At 36.2% G+C, this 24,616-nt stretch overlaps 1 protein-coding gene across 1 annotated transcript; it reads left to right on the top strand.

Annotated features, from left to right (window-relative positions):
- Positions 1 to 9,305: 9,305 nt before the first annotated feature.
- Positions 9,306 to 18,383, top strand: LOC110966202 (homeobox protein DBX1-B-like). The gene is made up of 4 exons (XM_022215497.2): positions 9,306 to 9,774; positions 10,436 to 10,519; positions 16,333 to 16,535; positions 17,908 to 18,383. Exons 1-4 carry the CDS (start codon positions 9,408 to 9,410, stop codon positions 18,217 to 18,219), a joined length of 966 nt encoding a protein of 321 aa, XP_022071189.1. The 5' UTR covers positions 9,306 to 9,407; the 3' UTR covers positions 18,220 to 18,383.
- Positions 18,384 to 24,616: the final 6,233 nt, after the last annotated feature.

Here is a 24,616-nt window from a genome sequence, read left to right as displayed (position 1 = left end):
AAACATCAACATTATTACAGTTAAATTAAAATCATCACATTGGAAGAGGTGCAATCATAAATAATGGGATTTTTTAGCAGAAAAACAATAATTTTGTAATGTTGTTGATCCAACCAATTTCGCTGAATTTTGGTTGTTTTTTCTCTGAATGCTCCTTAAAAACAGTTTTTTAACATTTCTTTTTTCCACCAAAAACATTTTGTAAAAATGTTGAAAATGTGGAAGTTTTCACTGTGAAATTATCATTTTTTTCCACATTTTCAAACTTTAAAATGGTTCAATTTGACCCGCAGGACGACACGAGGGTTAAAGTGACGCCACAAACCGTGAAGTACTTTCACAATCCAGCTGTGAATATCAGACAGCAGCTGTTTTAGACTTGGAACAGGGATAATGAATGGAAATCTGAGTTTCTGTGAAGCTCAGACAGTGTAAAGGACGCTTCAGAACGTCAGCCTCTATAGACAGAGGACAAGAAAAACAACCTTGCTGGCACTTTGGTCCAAAACACCAAGATGAAAGTTTAATAAGAAAAGAAAAAGAAGCCTTATGAATCATGAAAGCACATTATTTGGTCAGATGAAGATACATCTGTTGGGCTCTAACAGAGTCCAGTAGGTTTGATGTGAACCTGACCACAGTGAACCCATGATCCTGACAGTGAAGAACGGAGTAAAATGTGATTATATGAGGCTGTATTAGTGCAAAAGATGTGTGGATAAACCAAAATACAGGCTGACAAGATCACTCCCAGTCTGCAGAAGACTAGTCATCTCTTTGTGCTTGCTTTGTGTCTAATATATGGTCATTTTGTTTCCATTTGTAGTCATTTTCCATCTCTTTAAAGTCATTTTGCATCTTTGTGTGGCTATTTTGTATCTATTTTTAGATGTTTCATGTCCATTTGTGTTCATTTTGCACCTTTTTGTCGTTGTTTCGTGTCTCTTAGTAGTTTTTTTTCTGTGTCTTCATGGTCTTTTTGCATCTCTTTAAGGTAATTTTTGGTCTCTTTGTGGTAGTTTTCTGTCTGTTTTTAGCAGTTTTCCGGCCATTTGTAGTCATTTTGCATCTCTTTGTCATTGTTTTCTGTCTCTTTTTTGTTGTTTTGTGCATATTTATGTCATTTTGCGTGCCTTTTAGGTAATTTTGCATCTCTTTTCAGTTTTTTTTGTGCGTCCCTTTTTTTTAACAATTTTGCATTCATTTATGGTAATTTTGCCTCTCTTTAAGGTAGTTTTTGGTCTATTTGTGGTTGTTTTGTATCTCTTTTTAGATGTTTTATGTCCATTTGTGGTCATCTTGCACCTTTTTGTCGTTGTTTTGTGTCTCTTTTTAGTTGTTTTGTGTCTCTTTATGGTCATTTCGCATCTCTTTAAGGTAATTTTTGGTCTCTTTGTGGTAGTTTTCTGTCTGTTTTTAGCTGTTTTATGGCCATTTGTAGTCATTTTGCTTCTCTTTGTCATTGTTTGCTGTCTCTTTTTTTGTTGTTTTGTGTATATTTATGGTCATGTTGCATGTCTTTAAGGTAATTTCGCATCTCTTTAAAGTCATTTTGCATCTCTTTGTGGTTGTTTTGTATCTATTTTTAGATGTTTTATGTCCATTTGTCGTCATTTTGCACCTTTTTCTTGTTGTTTTGTGTCTCTTTATGGTCATTTCGCATCTCTTTAAGGTAATTTTTGGTCTCTTTGTGGTAGTTTTCTGTCTGTTTTTAGCTGTTTTACGGCCATTTGTAGTCATTTTGCATCTCTTTGTCATTGTTTTCTGTCTCTTTTTTGTTGTTTTGTGTCTATTTATGGTCATTTTGCGTGTCTTTAAGGTAATTTTGCATTTCTTTTCAGTTTTTTTGTGTGTCCCTTTTTGACAATTTTGCATCCAATTGTGGTCATTTTGCACCTCTTTGTCATTGTTTGTCTCCTTGTGTACCTTTCGTGTCTCTGTGGTCAGTTTGTGTTTCTTTTAGGGTTTTTGTGTCTGTTTTTGGTCATTTCCCGTCTGTTTTGTGGTAGTTTTGTATCACAGAGTGTTTGTTTTGCACCTCCTTGTAGTTGCTCTGATTGAAGGACTATTCCAGCACGAGAACCAATAAAAGCACAAAACCAGAAGAATTTCTAAACAAGAAAAAAAAAACAGTGAAAACTACGATCCGGGAAAGTGTGTCAGAATCTAACACAACAACCTGAGGGTGCTTTAAAGAGAAAAGTAAAGCAACACAATACAATTAAATTTGAAAACTAGCCAGCAGTAAATATTAGAACCACCTGCAATGATAAATAATTAGAATTCAATCATATAATTTACATTTTTCTGCAGAATAAGTAGCTTTACTTTTGGAACTTTAAGTACAATTTGATGCTTTTTGAAAGTGTAGGTGTTGTTTTTAGAGGTTTCCTGTGTATTTTCGAGCGATTAAAACCAAATTTACCCTGAAAAAGAGAGTTGATGGACCAATTTAATTCAATATTCATTAATCCAGATTAAATTAACAGGTAAAATGAATGCTCCTAGTTAAAATTACATGTACTGAAATCTCTTGATCCCTCTTGAATGAACAGTTTGCATTGCTGTGACTTAGTTTTAAGGAAAATCAACTATAAATTTTCTGTTTTTACCCAAATGTAAAATGTAAAACATGATTTTGCCACTAGACGTGACGTTTTCTTATTCTGTTATCCTATTTAAGTTGAATTGCAGCAGAAAACATCATAAATCATGGACATCATCATCGCTAACGGCGTAGTAAATCTAACTTTTCAGTGAATATTTAGCTGAAATTTGAATAACAGCACAGTTTTCTTGAATGCAGGAGTATTTCTATCACTCAATATTACATTATATCAATATCCCAGCTGTAAATAATCCATAATCTGGATGTTTTAGCTGCAGGAGACACAAGCTGCATTTCCATTACTCTTAGATATGTGCAAAATGTAAATAGCGCAATAACAAAAATCTGGTAATGGAAACCCCTGAATTTCGAAAAAGGACTAAAATATCGCTAAAAAGTTTTTACGGTCTCATGAGGTGATTTTTCAGACGTTTCGACATTGAAAAATATCGCAAAAGCACAATGGAAACACTTTTTCCGTAATTATACGTCACCGGCTGTGACGTACCTGGTCACATGACCAGTTCTCTCGGAGTAAACATGGCGCGGTACGTGTGGACAGAAGAGGAGACTGAGACTTTTCTTGCCATTATTCTTGAGAAAAACATCACTGCCATACTAGACAGCAAACAGCAGAGGAATGCAGAGTGTTAGAAGGAGATAGAAGTGGAAAATCTTCCTGCAGTGAAATCTCGCGGGATGATATTTTACAAGAGTTACGATGCTTCTGCCCAGAACAACCGTCAATGGAAACACGTTCAAAGCGCGAATATACTTTGTCGAAATTTTAGAAATATTGCTTTTATTTTGTGAAAAACTGTAATGGAAACCCAACTACTTTTATCAAAAATTTAGCAGTCGCCTCTGTCCTGGCTTCCTGTCAAAGCGTTTCCCGGCTCATATGTGTGTTTTGCAGCTTGTTCATTAAGACCTGCAGCTTAGAGCTCCGACATGAGTCTTAACTAGTTATCACCGGAGCTGCCTCGGTTGTTTTTCCCTCCTTTGCATGTGTAATCAGTTGGACGGGGAGGGTCGGCGTTGTAAGACTTCAAGAGGCTAATAGCTTTAAAATGAGTCTTAACTGGTGTTTAATTCGCCAACAGCTGTTGTGCTGGTTAAGAGCCGAAGCAGCAGGCCGGTCTGTCCGTCGGACCAGGAGGAGAAATTAGTTCTGCCGATGCCCGAGTTCCCTCCCGGAGAACCATCTGCTCCACTTCAGTACAATAGGGGGATTTTCTGAAGGAATAAAATGCTTTGAATGCGACAGTTTCTCTCTCTCTCTTCTTTCTTTCACAGGGGTTTTGGTTAAGGTGTCGAGTTTCCCGGCAGGCCTGCAGATCTGCTGCACAGTTAATGATCGGTTCCTTTTGTTGGATCGTTTCGTCGCGATGCCTTCGAAATGATTAAACCGCATTTAAATGCACATAGAGCTGATTCAGACTATGATTAAATTAGACCCACTCTTTACTACGGGTTTAAGCCTCGAGTTATTAATGTGATTTTGGCCTGTTTTGTTATTTCTAGAATTAAAAATGACAATAAGACTTAGAAGATACAATAAAAATTGCTTGCAAATTGCAGTTAAATACCTGTTTGTTGCTTGTTTTTTCTATTTTATGCCAGTAAATGTTAATTAGTTAAAGCTATTTTTATCTCTTTAAAGCTCTTTTTGTCAGTTTGGTGTTTCTATAAAGTCATTTTTCATCTCTTTAAGGCAATTTTTTGTCTATTTGTGGTTGTTTTGTGTCTCTTTTTAGTAGTTTTGTTTCTCTTCGTGGTCATTTTGCATCTCTTTGTCATTGTTTCATGTCTCCTTGCATACATTTTGGGTCCCTTTGTGATCTTTTTTGCTTTTTTGTGGTTGTTTTTGTCTATTTGTGGTTGTTTTGTGTCTCTTTTTAGTAGTTTTGTGTCTCTTCATGGTAGTTTTTGCTTTTTTGTGGTTGTTTTTGTCACTTTGTAGCTGTTTTACATCCATTTGCGCTCATTTTGAATCACTTTAAGGTCATTTTTTGTCTGTTTGTGGTTGTTTACTGTCTCTTTTAGAAGTTTTGTGTCTCTGCAGTCATTTTGCATCTCTTTGTTTCATGTCTCCTTGTATAGATTTTGGGTCCCTTTGTGGTTGCATTTGTCACTTGTCGCTGTTTTACGTCCATTTGTGGTCCATTTGAATCACTTTAGGGTATTTTTTTCTATTTGTCATTGTTTTCTGTCTCTCTTTAGCTCCTTTGCATCATTTGTGCTCGTTTTAAATCTCTTCAAGGTCAGTTTTGTCTATTTGTGATTGTTTTGTGCCTGTTTTAAGTTGTTTTGTCTCTCTGTCTGGTCATTTTGTCTATTTGTGGGCATTTTTTGTCTCTTTGTGGTAATTTTGAATCACTTTAAGGTCAGTTTTGTCTATTTGTGGTTGTTTTGTGCCTGTTTAAAGTCGTTTTGTCTCTCTGTCTGGTCATTTTGTCTATTTGTGGGCATTTTTTGTCTCTTTGTGGTAATTTTGAATCACTTTAAGGTCAGTTTTGTCTATTTGTGGTTGTTTTGTGCCTGTTTAAAGTCGTTTTGTCTCTCTGTCTGGTCATTTTGTCTATTTGTGGGCATTTTTTGTCTCTTTGTGGTAATTTTGAATCACTTTAAGGTCAGTTTTGTCTATTTGTGGTTGTTTTGTGTCTGTTTTAAGTAGTTTTTCTCTCTTTTTGGTCATTTTATCTGTTTGTGGGCATTTTTTTGGCTCTTTGTGGTAATTTTGGATCACTTTAAGGTCATTTTTTGTCTATTTGTGGTTGTTTTGTGCCTATTTGTGGTAATTTTGAATCTCTTTATGGTCATTTTTTGTCTATTTGTCATGGTTTTGTGTCTCTTTTAGATGTTTTTTTCTCTTTGTGTTCATTTTTTCTATTTATTTTAGTTTTATGTCTCTTTTCAGCCGTTTTACTTCCATTTGTGGTCATTTTGCATCCCTGTCATTGTTTCATGTCACCTTCTATACATTTTGTGTCTGTTTGTGGTGCGTTATGTCTCTTTTAGGCCCTTGTGTGGCTGTCTTTGGTCATTTCGTGTCTCTTTGTGGTAATTTTGTGTCACATCGTGTTTGTTTGTTTTGCATCTCCATGTAGTTGCTCTCATTTTGTGTTTGCTTTGTGTCTCTTTGTGATTGTTTTGCATCTTTTTGTGGTTCTTCTGTTTCACTTCATAGTGATTTTTGGTCATTATATGTGTATTTGTGTGTTTTTTTTATTCAATTTTCTTCCGTACATCCAGTTACATTGCTTTCTTCTCTTTTGTGCGGGGGCAGTAGAGAGAAAGATGTGCAAAGGTGAGCATAAGCCTACAATAAGGTGAATATATACTAGGAGTGGTAAGAGAGAATTTGTGTCTTTCTCTTGGTTTAGTTTAGTTAGTATTAGTTTTTATTTTATTGTATTCCTGAACCTGAATTAAAAGCTAAAGTCACCAGAGGTGGATATTGCACTACAAGATCATGTATTTTATCAGAATTATCCGGATTCAGACCTGTTCTCGGGTGTAACAGTAGAGTGCTTAGTGGGCCCTCCATCCGTCCCAAACACCTCCAGTGCAGCAGGTTAGTTAAGCTGGGTGTAAGATGATTAAAGAGGTCATTTAATGCACATTTACAGACTTAGAATCTTATTTTTGGGCTCTACTGGGACATGTTTACCTGCTTTAATGTTCACAAACACATTTTTTTTCACAAAAAGTAGAATGTGGGCTCTTTAACCAATCATCAAAACTGTCAAAAAAGTGTGCTCTTTGTTTCTGTAGAAATATGGAATCTGCTGTGTGTAGTGTAGGTCAGAGGGGTCAACAACTTTTTGTCTGAGAAATGATGCTTGTTTAAGATCGATATTGGGGGGGTTCAGCACGTGTTAAAGACCATTAGTCACAGGTCTTATCACGTCACTCCAGACTTCTTCAGAAGCTTCTTTGTTTGTGTGTCAACTTTTCTGAAGTCCGTCCACCACAACTGTTGTCAGAACATTGTGTGTCAGAACACACTTAAAACCTGTTCATTTGAGCCCAAAGAGACGATGAGCAACAAACTGGAAATAACCTGCAGATTCATGCCACTTTGTTTAGTGTGAAATGTTAATGATTGAACATAAAGAGACACAAAATGCCCATGAAAGATTGACAACGTGGGGGAAAATGACCACAGATAGAATCAAAACAAGCACAAAGTGACACAAAATGACCGGAAGAAGATGTACCAGGAACCCAGACACAACAAAATGCTGAAGAGATTAAAAAACAAAACACAATAGAGGGATGCAAAACAACCACAAAGTGAAAAAAATATCTTAAAGAGATGCAAAATTACCAAAAATGCACGTAAAACAGCTAAAAAGAGACACAAAACAACCACAAAGAGACAAAACATAAGCACAAGGAGACATGAAACAACTAAAAAAATAGACACAAAACAGCAACAGATATAAAAAATGACCATAAAGAGATGCAAAATAACCACAAATGGAAATAAAACAGCTAAAAAGAGCCACAAAACTATCACCAAGTGATAAAAAAAAATGCCTACAGAAACAAAACATAACCACAAATGGATGTAAAACTGCTAAAAATAGAGACAAACAAACACAAAAAGACTAAATGTGCCCACAAAGAGATACAAAACAACCAAAATAGATTTAAAAAAATGCTCACAAAGAGACAAAGGCTACTAAACAGAGATGCAAAATGATGCAAAAGTGGACACAAATTGAACATAAAGAGACACAAAACAACCAGGAAGAGATGAAAAACTATCAATAATAGACACAAAAAGACAACATAGATGGCAAAGTAGCCCCAAAGAGACACAAAACAACCATAAAAAGACAAAAAACTACCACAAGAGTTGCAAAACGATCACAGAAAGACAGAAAAATACCACAAAGAAAAACAAAACAAGCACAAAAAACACTAAACAACCACTAAATGTTCAAATCCAACTAAATTGCAACAGAAAATATGTTTAACTTTTGATCCTGACCTGTCACATTTCTCAGAGGAAATTATAAAAACATATAAACAACAAATAAACAACGTATAAACAACAAATAAACAACATATAAACAGCACAAACTGAGCTCAGCACCAAATGAAAGCCTCCATCCTGCTGCAGCTTTTCGGTTTTCTGAGTGGCGGTGAGCGTGGGGCGTTCAGGGACGGTGGGTGTTCTGTGTTTCTGAGCTCTTACACTCAGACGGTCGCTGTGATCAAAGCTGAGCAGAACAAAGCCAACTTTAAATCTGCGACTTGTCCAGTCGGTTTAAATGGAAAAGCTTCAGTCTGAGCTGAATGACAGGCGACTGCTGACATCACTGCATGAAATACTCATTTACTAGGAAAAGTCCTGATTATAAAAAGGAAATACGAGGTGAAATCAAGAAAATGTCATAAAAGAAGTAATAATGATGAATATAATGTATAGATATTATATTATTACTGATGCATCAGTGAGTCAGCAGCATTTTAATTTATTTTTATTTCAAACAGGACCACAAACAGCAATTATTTTCATATTGGATCAATCTGCTGATCATTATTTACACTTGACTGTTTATTTTGCAAAAAAATTCAGACAGCATTGGCATTTATGTGCTAAACTCACGACATATTAAAAAATTCTCATGTCTAATTGGTGTTCATTGGTGTTCTTATGAATGTTTTATATGGAAGGATTAACATGTTGTGTGTTTTTTAAATGCATATAAAAAACTGTCCTGACACAAAACAACCACAAAAGATACAAAACAACCACAAAGAGACAAAACAACCACAAAGACACGTAAAACAACCACAGAGTCATTAAACAGCCACATATAGACGTAAAACAACCACACAGAGACGTAAAACAACCACAAACAGACACAAAACAACCACAAACAGACACATAACAACCACAGACACAAAACAACCACAAACAGACATAAAACAACCACAAAGACACATAAAAAACCCACAAAGAGACACAAAACAACCACAAAGAGACACAATTTTTTTAAAAAGTTGATTACTCATAAAAAATCAAGTTACTCCAACCAGTATTTCAGGAAGATTTTCTGTACTAGGAAAGTTTTTAAATTTAGGAAATCAAATTGCTCCAAATTTAAGTAGGTGGGGGAGGAGGACTTGAAATTTTTACCTCAAGGTCAAGAAAATTGTCATTATCAAGGCAATTTCATTAAGTTACTTCAACTTAAATTCAGTTTAAATCAACTGTAATGCAAAAAAGAGTGATAATTTAAAAAAATACAATATTAAGTTGAGGCAACATCATTTAAACAATGTTTGCAACTTAAATCTAAATCAGTAAATTAGTATTCTTCTCTGGTAGCCATGTATTTATTGAAGTGGTGCTGATTTTGGACTTTTAATCTGAAAAACTCATTTCGGCATCAACCCAGACAAGAAACTCATCATTGGTCACCTGTTCAAGATCAAATACCTCAGTCTAAAAGTTTTATTGTAATGTTCTCATGTATAAAAACCTGTTACTCTCCGTTTTTTATTTGCTCAATATCTCCTGATGTGGTTAAAATACTCCTGCAGGACGAATTCATCTGGTTTCTTCTCCTCAGTAGAATAAAGACGTTTCAGCTCCGGGGCGGTCTGACTCTCAGCTTCGCTTCACGCGCAGAAGTTCAACTTTTGCGTGTGCATGTGGGCTCGTGCACGCTGCTGGGTGTGCGTGTCGGTGCGTGTTGGAGGGTCTGCGGTATAAAACGGGTCTAACAGGCCGCAGGGCTGCAGAGCTGCGGTCCGGACTGAAGCTTCTCCTCCAGACATGATGTTCCCCTGCAGCGCGCTGCCGCCGCCCCTCTACCCGGGCTTCCTCCGTCCCCCGGCGGGTCTTTCTTCTCCCATCAACCGGTCTCTGCCCTCCGGCTTCCTGGTGGAGGATCTGCTCCGGCTGCAGCCCGTCGGTTACATACATCGGACTTTCTCCTCCAGGAGTCCCGGCGACGTCCTCCCGCTCAGTCCCGGGCCGGGCTCCTCTCCCCGGGCGTCTGGACCCGGAACAGACCGGTCAGTGCTCCAGAGCTCCGGGCCTCCGAACCGCGGCAGCCCCGGACCTCCGCACACCGCCTGCGCCGACTCAGGGTACCTCAAGTTCGGCGTCAGTGCGATCCTGGCCCCGTCAACACGGAGCGGTGGGTCACAAAAATATATTTATTTACTTTATAATAAAATGTTGACTATATAATTTATTATTATTATTATTATTATTATTATTATTGTTATTATTGGGATATTTTTAGCATTATTTTTACTTTATAATTGTAATATTTTTTTATATTTGTCAATAAAGGATAAAAATATTCTAATTTAGTTTAAAGTACCATTTTTACACCTTACAAGTAAAAATTCTGCATCTAAAATCCAGTTTAAGTAAAATTTAAATGCATTTTACTCTAATTTATTCAACATTAATCACAGAAAATGTGAAGATTTATTGGATTTTTGTCTGATTTTTCATTTTGTACTGGATTTTTTGTCAATAACTGGTTATTTTAGGGGTTGTATGAGTTTAGATGGTAGTTCATTTTTTAGTACAACTGTCACAATATGCTAAAATATATAAATTCTACTGCTTTTTTCACAGATTTTTGCAATTTCTTGTATTTTCTATTCATATTATATGTTTTTATGCAAAATCTTCATGTTTTAATCTTAATTTGAAAAGAAATGTTTATCCTTAAAGTTAAAATAAATGCAGTTAGGTAAATAAAGAATATAAAATAGTGATTTTATGCGACAGAAGCAGTAATTCTTCAACCAGATTCCTGATTTTGAAGCGTTTGTGGTTTTCAGTTCAGAGTCTTCAGACCAAATCCTTCCCTCTGCCATTCTTTGACGGGACTCTTCATCCTTTCATCAGAGCCTCTTATTTCACAGGTAAGTTATTCATTTACAGCTCATTTTGTGATTTTTTTTTTGTTGTTAAAACCTTTTGACACTTTTTCATGTGCATTTTATTACATTTTCTGTATTCTGGGCTTCAGTCTCACTCTGATATCCGCCTCTAGTTGCAATAAGATGCATAAAATCTGCTTTATTCTGCCTCTAAATGTGAGCACAGGTTTGGATAAAAGACTAAAAAGGCCTGTAGAGGCCTGAAAGCACCAGCAGGCCTCAGGGCCTCTGAATGAAGTGATTATTATTATTTCTAGGAAGTCATAAAGTCGAGTTAAAGGTCTAAAGAGACACAACAACAATTATTTATAGCTGTTAGCTTTTAATACTAATCAAGTATTTAGATAATTAATCATTAATCTGTCAGTTTAGGTGTTTTTTTTTCATGAAAAGTCTAAATTCTCTGATTCCAGCTTCTTAAATGTGAATATTTTCTGCTTTCTTTCCTCCTTTATGACAGTAAACAAGACATTTTTCACAGTTTTCTGACATTTATAGACCAAAGAACTAAATGATTAATCAAGAAAATATTCAGCAGATGAATTGTAAATGTGCTGTCGTGCTCAGGGGGCCGTTAATCTCATTATCTGTAACACAAGATTTATCATTAACTAGTTTATTCATTCATTAATTGTTTCTTTTAAAGCAAAAAAAAACATCGAAATTTGCTGTTTTGTGAGGTTCTAATGTTTTTTCTTTATTACATGTGACAATAAACTGAACATATTTGATTTTTAGACGAAACAAGACGTCATTTTTCTCATTTTTCTGTGTCTATACAATCAATTAATGGCCATTTAATGAAAATAATAATAAAGTTATGATATTTCTACACAAATACTGTCCTGTAGGGAAGTAGAATTACAGATTTACCCGACTCATTTAAATTTAAAGGTACGTTTAGATTAATTAGGGTCTAAAGATGGTAAACTTTTACAGTTTTACTTAAAGAGAGGTTCATATTGAACATAATGCGATCAGTTATAGTTGACTAGTAGAAGATAATAAGATGGTTTAAATGTAAAAAATAAAAACAGAAAAATAACTAAAAAACCGGAGACCAAAGAACCCAAGACATTTTTAAAAATTAATAAAATAAAAATGATGAAAGCATAAAATTATATAAACTAAAAAATATAAAATATATCTTATTTTAAAAAAATATATTAATTAGTAATAAAAATACATAAAATAAAAGGATGACAGCGGGCTTTTAATTTCTGATTTGCTAAGAGGTGGTTTGATCATTTTTACACTTTGTTTTCAGAAAAATTAAAAAATAGAGTCAATTTTAATAAGTTTAAATGTTTTTTTAATAATTTCAAAATAAAACCAGCCAGAAAAATCAGCATTTATTATTTAATTCATACATCCACATAAAACTTTTAGTTTTTTTTGTCTGACATGACCTCATAAATGTAAATCAAATAATTTAGAAGCTGATTTGGTGTAATTTTAAGCATTTTTAATCCATTTTTTAAAAAATATAACAGAGTGAAAACAACTACAGCCGTAAAACCACATTAGATGTTTTAAATTTTAGCATAAATATGTTAAAATCTGAATAATAAAGCTCTTTCTGACTTTTAATGGTTACCATAAGTGAAGCGAAAAAGCTTTTTACAGGCAGTGAGCGTTTAAATCTCTTCTATATTATGCACTCAGCTGTAATTAAAGAAGAAGGGAGACACTTCTCTTAATTTTACAGCTTTTAATTTCACATATTTGTAGCTCAGAAGTTGCTGATAATTCCCAGACCTCAGTTTAAAAGCAACTAGTTTCACATTAAAACTCACTTTAGATGCATAAATTGGAACATTTTCTTAATTAGCTCCAATAGCATGGAATAAATCACTCTCTTAAGTCTAGTGTAATTAGATTTTTATTGTACATCTTTCTGTCCTCTGAGGATCCGTCTGTCTGAAGGCCTCTTTAGGCGTCTTGCTGACTGCTGACATTAGCACCAGTTGTCCTAATCTACAAATTAGTCCGGTTTGTTCCGCTTTAAATATATTAGTGCCGTTTGTCATGGTCTAAATGCGAGGCGGGTATCTTCCCAGCTCAGGAGCCCGGCACGTCGTTTTCCCACCGAGCCCCTCCACCGGCCCACAAAGCCCCCGGAGCCGTGACCAATCGGAGGCAAAACCACACACATTTCAGCCGCTTTCAGCCCACTTAGTCAGAGTCTGACACCCACTAGATCTCTGTTCGCCCCTTCAGACGCTCTGACTCCTCAGCTTTATCAGTTTACCGCAAAAACGAAGCAGCCAAGAGCTTTAAAGAACAAGAAAAATGCCACATAGATGTTTCCCTGCTGATTTTCTGCACACTTTCCTACAAGTTACATATGTTTTCATTAAAATTTTGTAGATTTTGCTACAAATTCTAAAGGAAATTGAGAAATTTTTAGCTGCTGCAGTTTTAAAGTTGAGCTTTTTTGGAATAAAGTGTAAGTTAAAACAAACAGACAAAAAACACCTCATAATGGTGATTTCTTTCTTGACTCTGAGCTCTGTAAGTTATACACTTGCATCAGTAAATCTGCATTTAACCCTCCTGTTGTCCTCATTTACAGGCACCAAAAAAAATGTTTTCTTGTCTGAAAAAAATCCAAAAGTTCTGCAAAAAAATTCCCCAAATTTCAGAAAATTTGCAAAAACCTTCAAGAAGAAAATTCCAATAATTTCTTAAAAGTTTCCCTTAAAAAATATTTTAAAAAAAATTCCCCAAATTTGGTAAGAAAATTCTCGTAAATATTTTCAAAAAAAGAGTAAAAAACTCCCCAAAAATACTAAAAATAAATTGCCAACAAATACAAAAATTAAAATGTTTAAATCCAGAAATGTAATGAATTCTTCACCTTATTTCCATCAGTTTGTGGTGATTTTCTGTCGTTTCAGCTGTTTCTGTAGGATTTTGGTTATTTTGGTGATGCTTTGGTTGTTTATGTCTCATTTTAGTCGTTTTGTGTCATTTTTAGTGTAATTTTGATCATTTTTAGTGTAATTTTGATCATTTTTAGTGTCATTTTGTGTTTCAGTTTGGTCATTTTTAGTGTCATTTTGGTAATTTTTAGTGTCATTTTGATCATTTTTAGTGTCATTTTGGTCAGTTTTAGTGTCATTCTGGTAATTTTTAGTGTCATTCTGGTCATTTTTAGTGTCATTTTGGTCTTTTTGTGTTTCAGTTTGGTCATTTTTAGTGTCATTTTGTCTCATTTTGTGTCTCATTCTTGTAAGTTTTTGAGTCATTTTAGTCAAATGTTTGTCGTTTTTGTCTGTTTTGATGTTTGTGTCTAATTGTAGTCATTTTGTGTGTCATGTTGGTCATTTTCAGTGTTGTTCTGGTCACATTTTTAGTCCTTTTTGTATCATTTTTCTCATTTTGCATCAGTTTGTCACCACTTTCTGTGTTGTTTCAGCTGTTTCTGTGTGATTGTGGTCATTTCGTGTCTCATTTTGTCCATTTTTAGCGTCATTTGCAGCTGTTAATAACTCACGAATATCAAGAATTCACATGAAATCCTATTAAATTACCAACAAATACACAAATAAAAAATGTTTAACATGCAGAAATGTAATGGATTCTTGGCCTTCTTTCCAGTGTTTTTGGTGCTAACATCTGTAATCATGCGGCTGAGGAGGCCGGAGCTCCACAGCCTTTAATGGGGCTGTAATAGAGCGGCCTGTCCACGGCCTTTTCCACTCAATTCATTAGGACACAATCGGCGCTCTCTGTGCATTTGCAGCCCATACAAGCCTCCTTCATGCTTCATTAGAGGCGGTGTGAGCCGAGCTCCGGAGGGCCGCCTCATTAGCATCGGCCTCTGTCTCCAGCGCTCGACAAATTGGCCTCTTCAGCGTCAGATTTCAGGCAGAACGGGGACGAAAACGGGGAGCCGGTGGGTTCGTTACGGAGGCGAAAAACGATGGACGAGCACAGAAAAACTAATATTCATCAGTGAAATTTAAATATGGGATAATAACACAGAAGAAAAGGGATCTTTGGGAGCCTTTCTTGGAGTTAAAACAAATGTTTTAGTCACATTTGTTGTCCTTTTTGTGTCATTTTTCTCATTTTGCGTCTGTTTGCAGCCATTTTCTGAGTTGTTACAGCTGTTTCTGTATGATTTTGGTCATTTTAGCGATACTTTGATAATTTTGTGTCTCAATTTAGTCATTTTAGTCAAATGTTTTGTACTTTTGTGTCATATTTTGTCCTTTTTGTGTCACTTTACATCTGTTTGTGATATTTTTCTGCATTGTTTCAGCTGTTTCTCTATGATTTTGTTCATTTTAGTGATACTTTGGTTGTTTATGTCTCATTTTTGGTCATTTTGTGTCTCATTTCGGTGATTTTTAGTGTCGTTTTAGTCATATTTCTTGTCTCTTTTGTCATTTCCTTAGTCATTTTAGTGTCATTTTGTGTTGTTTTAGTCACATTTTGCATGTTCTGTGTCATTTCAGCTGTTTCTGTATTCTTTTGGTGATTTTGTGTCTCATTTTAGTCATTTTTAGTCTTATTTTGGTAGTTTACAGTGTCATTTTGGTCATTTGGTGTCTCATTTTGCTCATGTGTCACATTTTTGTCCTTTTTGTGTCATTTTGCGTCTGTTTGCGACCAATCTTTGTGTAATTTCTGCTGTTTCTGTATGATTTTGGTCATTTTAGCGATACTTTGGTCATTTTTTGTCTCAATTTAGTCATTTTAGTCCAATTTTTTTGTCATTTTTGTGTCATATTTTGTAATTTTTGCGTCATTTTACATCTGTTTGTGACAGTTTTTTGCATCATTTCAGCTGTTTCTGTGTGATTGTGGTCATTTTGTGTATTATTTTAGTGCAATTTTATTCATTTTTTATGTCATTTTGGTAATTTTCTATCTCATTTTAGTCATCTTAAATGTAATTTTAGTCTTTTTTTTATGCCATTTTTGTATTATTTTAGTCACGTTTTTTACTTTTTATGACATTTTGGTACGTTGTAGTGTCATTTTGGTCATGATATGTTTGCTTTTGGTCATGTTGCATCACATATTTGTCCTTTTTGTGTCTATTTGCGACCATGTTTCTGTATGATTTTGGTCATTTCAGTGAGGCTTTGGTTGTTTATGTCTCATTTTGATCACTTTGCGTCTAATTTTGGCAGGTTTTAGTGTCATTTTGTGTCTCGTTTTAGTCATTTTTAGGGTCATTTTGGTCCTGGTTTTTACAGTTTGACTGATAAATGATGTGATTTTAATGATTTTACTGATGAGTCATTTTTTGCACAGGGGCTAAACTGAAATAATTACACAAATATGCAGGAAAAAAACTTTCTCTTACTTTCAGAGCGACACACAACTGAGTCTGTCGTCGAAAAATCTTCAGTTTGTTCCAGATTCTGGTTCAAATGCTTAAAGTTTGTCCAATAAGACTAGAAGAATATGATGTTTTTGACAAAATATCACAATTCAGAGCCTGTTTCTGGTTCCTTTTCCTGGTGGAATCACAATTCACACAATCTGACGACTGATAAATGGTGTTTTGTTTTTTCTTTGCTTATTTTGTGGTTCTGAGGGTTTAACTGGATCTTTAAAGGTCTCTTGACATCCTGATCACTTCCTGTTTAATCTGTTGCTGACTCTTAAATACACCCTTATCCATTATATTTAGCTGAAATCTGACTATTTTTTAAACAGTTTTCTTACTTTTAGATGATTTTGCTTTGCTAAATTCCCATATTTTTTAACTATTGGTCAGGAACGCCCTTAAACTGAATAATTGACTTTAAGTGTTTCCTGTTTGGTTCCTGCAGCTTCCTCCTCGGTGGTTCCGGTTCCGGGGACGTTTTCGTGGCCCCTGGCCCCCAGAGGGAAGCCCAGGAGGGGGATGCTGAGGCGGGCCGTGTTCTCCGACCTGCAGAGGAAGGCGCTGGAGAGAACCTTCCAGAAACAGAAGTACATCAGCAAACCAGACAGGAAGAAGCTGGCCGGGAAGCTGGGACTCAAAGACTCACAGGTAGAAAACAAAAAGACAAAAGAGATGCACACAAACAGCTGAGTGAATACAGAAAGTGTTTTATCTCTTCATATATTCTACATTTAACCCTTTGAATCAAAGAAAACGACAGAGAACCAGCTGTTTACAGTCAGACTCGTGTTTTCTGCCCTCTAGTGGATCATCAGTGAAGTGCAGAAAAACACATTTTTGGAATAAAACTGAGCAAATTCTTCATTTTTTTCTTATATACTGAAAAAGCAAAATACTATAGTGATAATGTATGTGTAAATCAAAATATTAACTCTACATTTTTGCATTTTTATCAGCTATATATTCTTTAAATTATCAGAATTAATCCAGTTACAGTTTTTTTAGGACTTTATATGACATTTGGAGCAGCAGTTGTTATATCTGTGCAAAAACAGATTTTTTTCATTTTGTATGTATTAATAAGTGTAATAAAAGATATAAATATGTGCATATGTATAAAATAGAGCACATGAAGATGTAGAAACAATAAAAGAAATTTAATAGCCATCAAGTAATTAAAAAATACAGTTTAATGAATAATAATGTAGGATTTTAGTCCTAATGTTAGAATTACTTGTGGAAGTTTGTAGGGTTTTAGTATTAATATTTAATTTTGTCAGGTACATTTATATGATTATTGATATAATAGGACCTTAACTGTAATATTTAAAGTGGTGAGTTAAATTTATAAAATACATAACATTGTAGGACTTTAACTTAATATTTACTTTAGTCACATAAATAACATGCAGCACTGTTGGGTCTTAACTTTAATATTTAAACTTGTTAGGTAAATACATTTTATCAAACAAAATTTTTACCGTCCTTTCGGCCGTTTTTAGTGCAATTTTGGTCATTTTGCATCTTATGTTGGTTAATTTTACTGTCATTTTGATTTTTTTAGTGTCATTTTGGTCGTTTTTGGTGTCATTTTGATCATTTTTAGTGTCATTCTGGCCATTTTTAGTGTAATTTTGGTCATTTTGTGTCTCATTTTAGTCATTTTGTGTTTCAGTTTGGTCATTTTTAGTGTCATTTTGGTCGGTTTTAGTGTCATTTTGGTCAATTTTAGTTTTGTTTTGGTCATTTTCAGTGTCATTTTGACCACTTTGTGTCATTTTGTTTCTCATTTTGGTGATTTGTTTTGTCTCAATTGGTCATTTTGTTTCTCATTTTGGTCATTTTTTTCATTTTGGTCATTAGGACTTCAACTTAATATTTACTTCAGTCACATTTTTTTCACAGATTAGAGATTTGTTTGTTTTGTGTCTGTTTATATGGACAAAGGATGATTTACAAGCTGCAAATTAGAAAACCGGGTTAATATCTGACGTGCTGCTGCTCGTTTTGTCCCGTCCAGGTGAAGATCTGGTTCCAGAACCGGAGGATGAAGTGGAGGAACTCAAAGGAACGCGAGCTGCTGTCGACCGGAGGCTGCCGCCAGCAGACCCTCCCCACCAAGACCAACCCCCACCCGGACCTCACCGACGTGGGCTCCGACTTCTGCAGCCGGCTGGGTAGGACGACGGCTGAGAGCCAGGAGCAGAGCCACCTCCACCACCAGAACCTTCACCACCACCATCATCTCCATCATCACCATCAGAGCCCTTCCTCTCCGTCAGAGTCGAGCAAACAGTCGGAGTCCGAGGGCGAAGAAATCACCGTTTCCTGAAGCAGCGGCTGAAGCTGCTCTGTACATAGATGTATGTTCTGTTTATATCCTCGCAGTAAATAAACACAGCTTTAGATTTAATATTTGTAGAGCGAAATGTTTAAATATACAAAATGTTTCTCACTTCTTTATATTTTCTCAAATAAACCTCAAAAGTCTGGAAACCAGTGTTTGTCCTGTTTTTGCTCCTCGGTGACCCTAGACAGCCAGTCGTAATGTTTTTTTAGCAACACACCATACTATGACATTTTTACAGTGAAAGTTCTACTATGGAACCAGTTTGACATGTTCAGGTGTTCTTTGTGTGAAAACTCAGAGATTTCAGGGATCAGAAGGTGGTTTTCAACTTTCTTTGTTTACTTTCTGCTTCAACTTTAAACTAAATTTCCTTCACTAAGCCAGCCCACTGGACTTCCAGTAAGCTGTGTTCCTATTGGCAGTCCAGGTGGCTGCTTGGTGTTATCAGGAACACCAGCTCAGTGTCTTCCTGCTTTATGTCTGCAGCTCAAACATTTCCTCTGCTTCTCTTCACTGAACCGGGTTTGGCTCCGTTGCTTTAGTTTGTTATTTAGGTGTTGGCTTGCAGCTTCCAGCAGTAAAATCCTCTTTAATGTGTGGCTTTGTACTGGATAGTTGTCTTGGTAAATGTGGTTCTTTAGGCACAGTTAGCACATGGTGCTAATGTGTGCAGTGATTAGTGGATTTGAGGCAGCTGAGTTGTGTCTTTATCTTGGCTGTAGTGAGTCTTTAGAGGTTTTTGGTCAGACACATTCTGTGTTCTTGTTTGTGAACCAACGTTGGTTGTCCAGAAGGTAAGAGTTCCTGTCCTGATTCTCTGTTTAAAGAGCTTCTCTGGTAGGCTGCAGGAGACTTTAGCATTTGGGTTATGTTAGTTTGGTTTTTGTACGGTTTCATTTGGACGACTATCTTGAGGCCCCTCCAAGTGGTTTAGTGAGGTTTTCTGTAACAGTTCTACAAAACAACAAGGCAGAAGAGACTTTGAGAGTTTTTAGGAAGTTCTGGAGACCACACTTTAGAGCAGCAGAAACATTTGTCAGCAGTTTGAGCAGAAGAAGGAGAGCTTCAGAGTAGAAATGAGAAGGAAACCTTCTTGACCCGTGTGGTGAGGTCCTGTACCAAGAGTTTGAGCAGTGTTCTGTTCTAGTTTAAAATGCTAAAACACTGAGGTGCATATTAATATTTTGAAACTTTTTTTTGTCAGTTTATTTAAACATTTGTGGCTATTTTATGTATATGAACAGTTAGGAGAGCTTGCACTGCCATCTAGTGGTTGTTTAGGGCGTTTGCCTAAACCGTTTGTCAATTCAAACTGAAAACTTTATCCAGGAAGTAGAACACGCTGATAGACCTTTTCGCAATGACATCAGAATCTGGGACACGTGACCACACCTTCCTTAGCAACGCACGCTGCCATTAAAAGAGGGGGACACAAAGTCCTTAGCAACCGTGATTTGACCGCCGAAACTACGTGGTTTTGACCCGGAGAAAAATGTCTGGTGATTATTTCGGAAATCTTGAGCCAAAAGCCAAGCTACGGTATAAAGAAAAAATAGAACTGGTTGGTTTGCAGTCATGTCCGTACCAAATTGCACTGGGATCATGGGAAAACGACCCTACTACGTGGTCAGATCTTCAATGGTACTTCATTCACAAGTACCTTATCAACAGCCCAGGCATCCACACAATGGAGAAGATGAAGACTTATAAAAGCCTGGACTCATACGTTTTCTTTGAGGTATGCTTATATTTATATGTTTTTGTGCATACAGGTCAATGTCAGAATGATAAATGCCTTGTAAGATACGGCTACACCAGCTCTGCTAAGCTAATGTTAAGCTAATGGGGTGAGCCATTACACCTTTTAATTTCAAGTGGAAGTAGTGTATGTATATTAGTTAGATGTGCATTATCAAAACTAAGAGTCAGATACCTGTAAATGAGCTCTACCCACCCTAGGCCCAAGGGTATGAGGTGCTAACAATAATGAGGACAATGCTGCTGATTACAGCATAGTAGTTAGCAGAACGAAAGGGAGGAGAGAAGGGAGACTTGTTTGTTCAGTATTGAGTCAGCCATGTCTTCCTGTTGTACATATTTCAAGACTTCCTTTGATTCTAAGCCAGAAGATTGAAGCCTAGAAATCAGTTGCAATTGAGTCTCTTCAGAGAGGTTTGGCAATGCCCTGACAATGATGCCTTTGATTTCTTCACCTAAAGCAGACATTACCTACAATGAGAGCAAAGAATGGTGGAGAACTATTACTGCCATGTCAGCCACAATGTATTAAGGCAAGGGATAGTAATCAAGTAGGTTCTCTTGGTTAACACAGCAGTAGCAATTTGTTACAGTGTATTCTTACCTATGAAAAGTCATTCCAAATTTCCTTGTCTCAATCATATGACGTAGTGTGTAATTGCATGCAGCACAGTGAGACGGCATACTTGTTATGCTCTGAATCTTTGCCCCCACTAGCTTAGCCTCGCTGTAGCACGCAGCTTAAAGGGGCGTGGCCTATCTACTGATTCATATCTATGCACACTAGTCTGGTCTGCAGTCTCAATGATGACGTTTCACGAGTATGTGTGAACGGAAGTACAGACAGACACAGACACTGAGAAACGGCCATAATCTTCTTACCGCAAAGGTACAAAGCTGCTCGTCTTCTCCTCCGGAATCAGGAAATGTCTTCAAAGCTTCTTCAAATCCAAACGAAATACAATCAAAAGATCAAACGAACGTCACTGGTGCATTCAGGTGCAGTCGGACAACGAAGTCGCGTTCAGGAGCGTCGGAAATCGGAATATCAGTAAATTTCCAACGAAAATTTTGGGTGGGCACACGGGGTGGCCAATCAGATCACGGTAGATCCGCCATTGTGTTTGGTGGTTTTCTGACATATTATTGACATCTAAAAAAATGAGCGTTGGAAAGTAACCAAGTACATTCACATTTACTTTTGAGGTATTTTTTAAACTTTAGATGAATATTTTCTGTGTATTTTTTCACCACTTCAGTTCAGAGAGAAGAAAAACTGAAAACTAAATATAATAAATTCAAACAAAAGAGGATTAAATCAACTGTACTGTAGCTTTACTTTAATATTTGCCTTATATTTAAATTTTTCCTTTTTTAGAATTGAGATTTAAACAAAAAAAATGCATGAAAAGCTTCTAAAATAAAATAATTTAGATGACTGGACAATTAGAGCTGAATCCATTGGTACTGAGAAGAAATTAACTTAAATGATGAGTTTTAATTATTATTAGTTGTTTTTCAATTGTATTTTATTGATTTAGTGTTTTAAAACAACCAGATATGCTGCAAAGTGCTGCACATTTTATAAGACAGGTGATTGATTAAACCAACTCAAATCAGCCGTTGAGAAACCGAAAACTCAGTTTTCTATCTCAGAGTAGAGAGTCGAGGAGTTTGTTAAACCTGCTTCATGAAACAGGCCCCAGGTCAACCGCAAGACCACCAGATCCCAACTCCTAAATCAAGACCAACAAGTCCCCAGCAAGACCTATGAGGCCCTAGCCTAGCCATGCTACACCCATGTTTCTGACGGCACAAGGGTCTAGGGAAGCTCGACAGGGAGGGAGGCGGGCTAAAAGGTTGTCAATCAAATCCCTCTGCAGCAATTGGGTAGGTATACAACCAATCAACGCAACGAATAGGCTGACGTAGTTCCGAGAGCACCGGCGGATTGTGCTAAGTCCCATTAGCTTCCCAACCAGCGGAGCCAACTGGTATATTAAGGATTTGCCATATCCCGTCGGCATAAGTCCAAATACGTCTTTCTTCTCAATGAAACACTTCAGTGCCGTCCTTTGTTTATCTTTCAAGTTGAATTTTAGCTTCAAATCTTTAAGGGCTGTGGCCAAAGCCGAGTCGAAAGATAACTGTTTATTGTGCGCCGGTTGTTTCTGTCAGAATCGTCGCGCCTCTGTCGTCACTTCGCTATGCCCGCCTTCTGACTCTACACTTCATGGTGATTGGTCCGGCCAGTTTTAGGAGAATCCAGCCTCGAGCCTTATGGAGGGTAACCATAGACTGTATATATAGTGGACGTAGCATCTGGCTCCAGAATTGAAGCCAACCCGGAAGTGTCAAAAACTTGCAATATCACGCCGTGGGTTGTCTAGCGCGGCTAGGCTAATGAGGCCCTGCTCAATCCCCCAAATCCCCAAATTTCTGAAAACTTGCAAAACCTTCAGGAAGAAAATTCCTTAAAAGTTTCTCTTGAAAGTTTTAATTTAAAAAAATCCTCCAAATTTGGCAAGAAAATTCTTGTAAATATTTTCAAAAAAGTTGTAAAAATCTTCCAAAGAATCCTAAAAATATCTAAAGTGATTGCATTTATATATCAGTAAAACTTCTGATATTTTCTTCAAGAACATTCACTCAAAATATTGAAAATGAGAACATCAGACGTTTCACCGTGAAAATATATATTTTATTCCACATTTTCAAACTGTTAAACGGGGCAGTTTTGATCCGACAAGAGGGTTAAAGAAAATATTACAAGTTATACTGATAAATATGGAATCATTTTAGATGTTTTTAGGATTTTTTTGGACGATTTTTACTATTTTTAAAAAAAATATTTACAAGAATTTTTTTTGCCAAGATTAAATCAATGTAATGTAATTCAACATAATTGTCTTTATTTAATCAACCGGGTTATTTTTATATTTTCGAAGAAATGTTGTTTTTCTTTTTTACCCTGTTCACCTGAAGAGTTTCTCCATAGCATAAAAAAATTATGGAATAATAATCATCTCCTTTAAACTACCAGGACTGAAAACTAGCTAGCTAACCCAGAAGTGTGTTTTTCTGAATATCTTTCTCATTCAAGCTGATTAACTCGTCTTTAATTATTCAGTTATTCAAAATAGTTTCGATCTGGACCTGGTCTAATGTGGTCTAGATGAAGCCACTCTTCAGATCTGGTAGCATTACAGGTAACAAAGTGATATAAATAAAAGACGTAACCCTAACAGACGGTAAAAGATGACCACAGTCTGTGCTGCTGTTTGATAACTTTACCTTCAGGTATTCGTCCGTACAAACTATGTCCACTTTCACGGCTTTAGCCCCCTTTAGCGGCACGTTAATGTGAACGGTGGAGTCGTTCTGGGTCCAGGAATAGTCCGACACGAGTAGCGGCATGTTGGGTTCAGTCTCCTTCCGGTGGCCCGCTGGACGGAGAAGCAGCAGCAGCTTGTGGTTAAATGAAATATCGACGTTTTCAGGTGAAAAACTTTACGACAAACGGTCAACACCAGCGGAGCGTCCCGTTGCTATGGTAACTACAGACAGAGTGGTGCTTTCATGTGTAGCAGGAAAATCCGAGTTCAGAGTTTTCTCCAAATCCACAGTTTAAAAAAAAATCATTTCTGAACTCTGTACCAACAGCAGCGGTACAGTGGCATACAGAACAACATCCTGGATTAAGTAACTATAACATATCAGTAATACTGCACATTCAGAAAAGCAGAGCACAACAGTAAATTCTTAAAGAACAGTTTTATTTACTTTATCAGAATAGAGTTAAACTGTTGCATTGAAACATCTGGAAAATCCTGAGTCAGCATTTATGTACAATTTTATAGTTAAATAGACTTCACTTCTTACATTTTTGCACAGCAGTATCTCATAGACATAGAATACTTACAAAATTAAGTATTTTAATTTTCAAAGTGCACAGGTATTCCTTCATCACAACCAGAGCTAGTGTAAACAATAAATAAAGGAACGTCCTCATTAACAATCCAGTTTTATCATAAATTATTTTGCAGCGGGACATGAAATACAGTAAACCTTAATTCTTAAATCTGAGACCCTGAAGCTGCTAACTCAGGAGTTCAGTATTTACCATGCAGAAACAGAAACAATAGAAGCTCATATATTTAGAGGCCTGAGAGGATTTTTGTTTCCCCGCACATCACTAAATCATCATCCAAATATTTTATGAAAACATTAAAAAAATCCCCGTTTACAAGGAACGCTTTTCATATAACCACAAGACTGTAAAACTCTATTAAAAACTGGATTTTTAAAAGTATAAAAGAACAGAAATGTGTCTTCTCTAGGCCTCTGTTTGACTGAAAGTGTCAAATTTTAATGTTATATTTCTGCTTTCAAAGATTCAAAAAATATTGTAATTTTCAGTTCAGTTTCAATAAATTGCAGCACAAGTAAAGCTCAGCAGCTAATTTTGGTCCCAATTTATGCTAAAAGTGAACAGGCTGAGAGTACAGCTTCCTTCAGCACGTGATATGTTGGTTTACTGTATCTGCTTCAGTCCTTTAAGGTGACTCAGGTGTCAAAGTTTTTTTTCCGAATTACTGTCCTATTTGCCCCAAGGAGCTGT

Source organism: Acanthochromis polyacanthus, chromosome 8, assembly GCF_021347895.1.
Source record: "Acanthochromis polyacanthus isolate Apoly-LR-REF ecotype Palm Island chromosome 8, KAUST_Apoly_ChrSc, whole genome shotgun sequence".
Lineage (NCBI taxonomy): Eukaryota > Metazoa > Chordata > Actinopteri > Pomacentridae > Acanthochromis > Acanthochromis polyacanthus.
Note: the sequence above shows the minus strand (reverse complement) of the source record. Positions and strands in the feature narration are given on the sequence as shown.

Excerpts from the sequence above, each read along its gene's own strand:
- LOC110966202 (XM_022215497.2), top strand. The coding sequence starts at position 9,408 with ATGATGTTCCCCTGCAGCGCGCTGCCGCCGCCCCTCTACCCGGGCTTC. Across the intron at positions 9,775-10,435 it reads GGCCCCGTCAACACGGAGCG|TTCAGAGTCTTCAGACCAAA; the intron begins GTGGGTCACAAA and ends TGTGGTTTTCAG. Across the intron at positions 16,536-17,907 it reads TGGGACTCAAAGACTCACAG|GTGAAGATCTGGTTCCAGAA; the intron begins GTAGAAAACAAA and ends TGTCCCGTCCAG.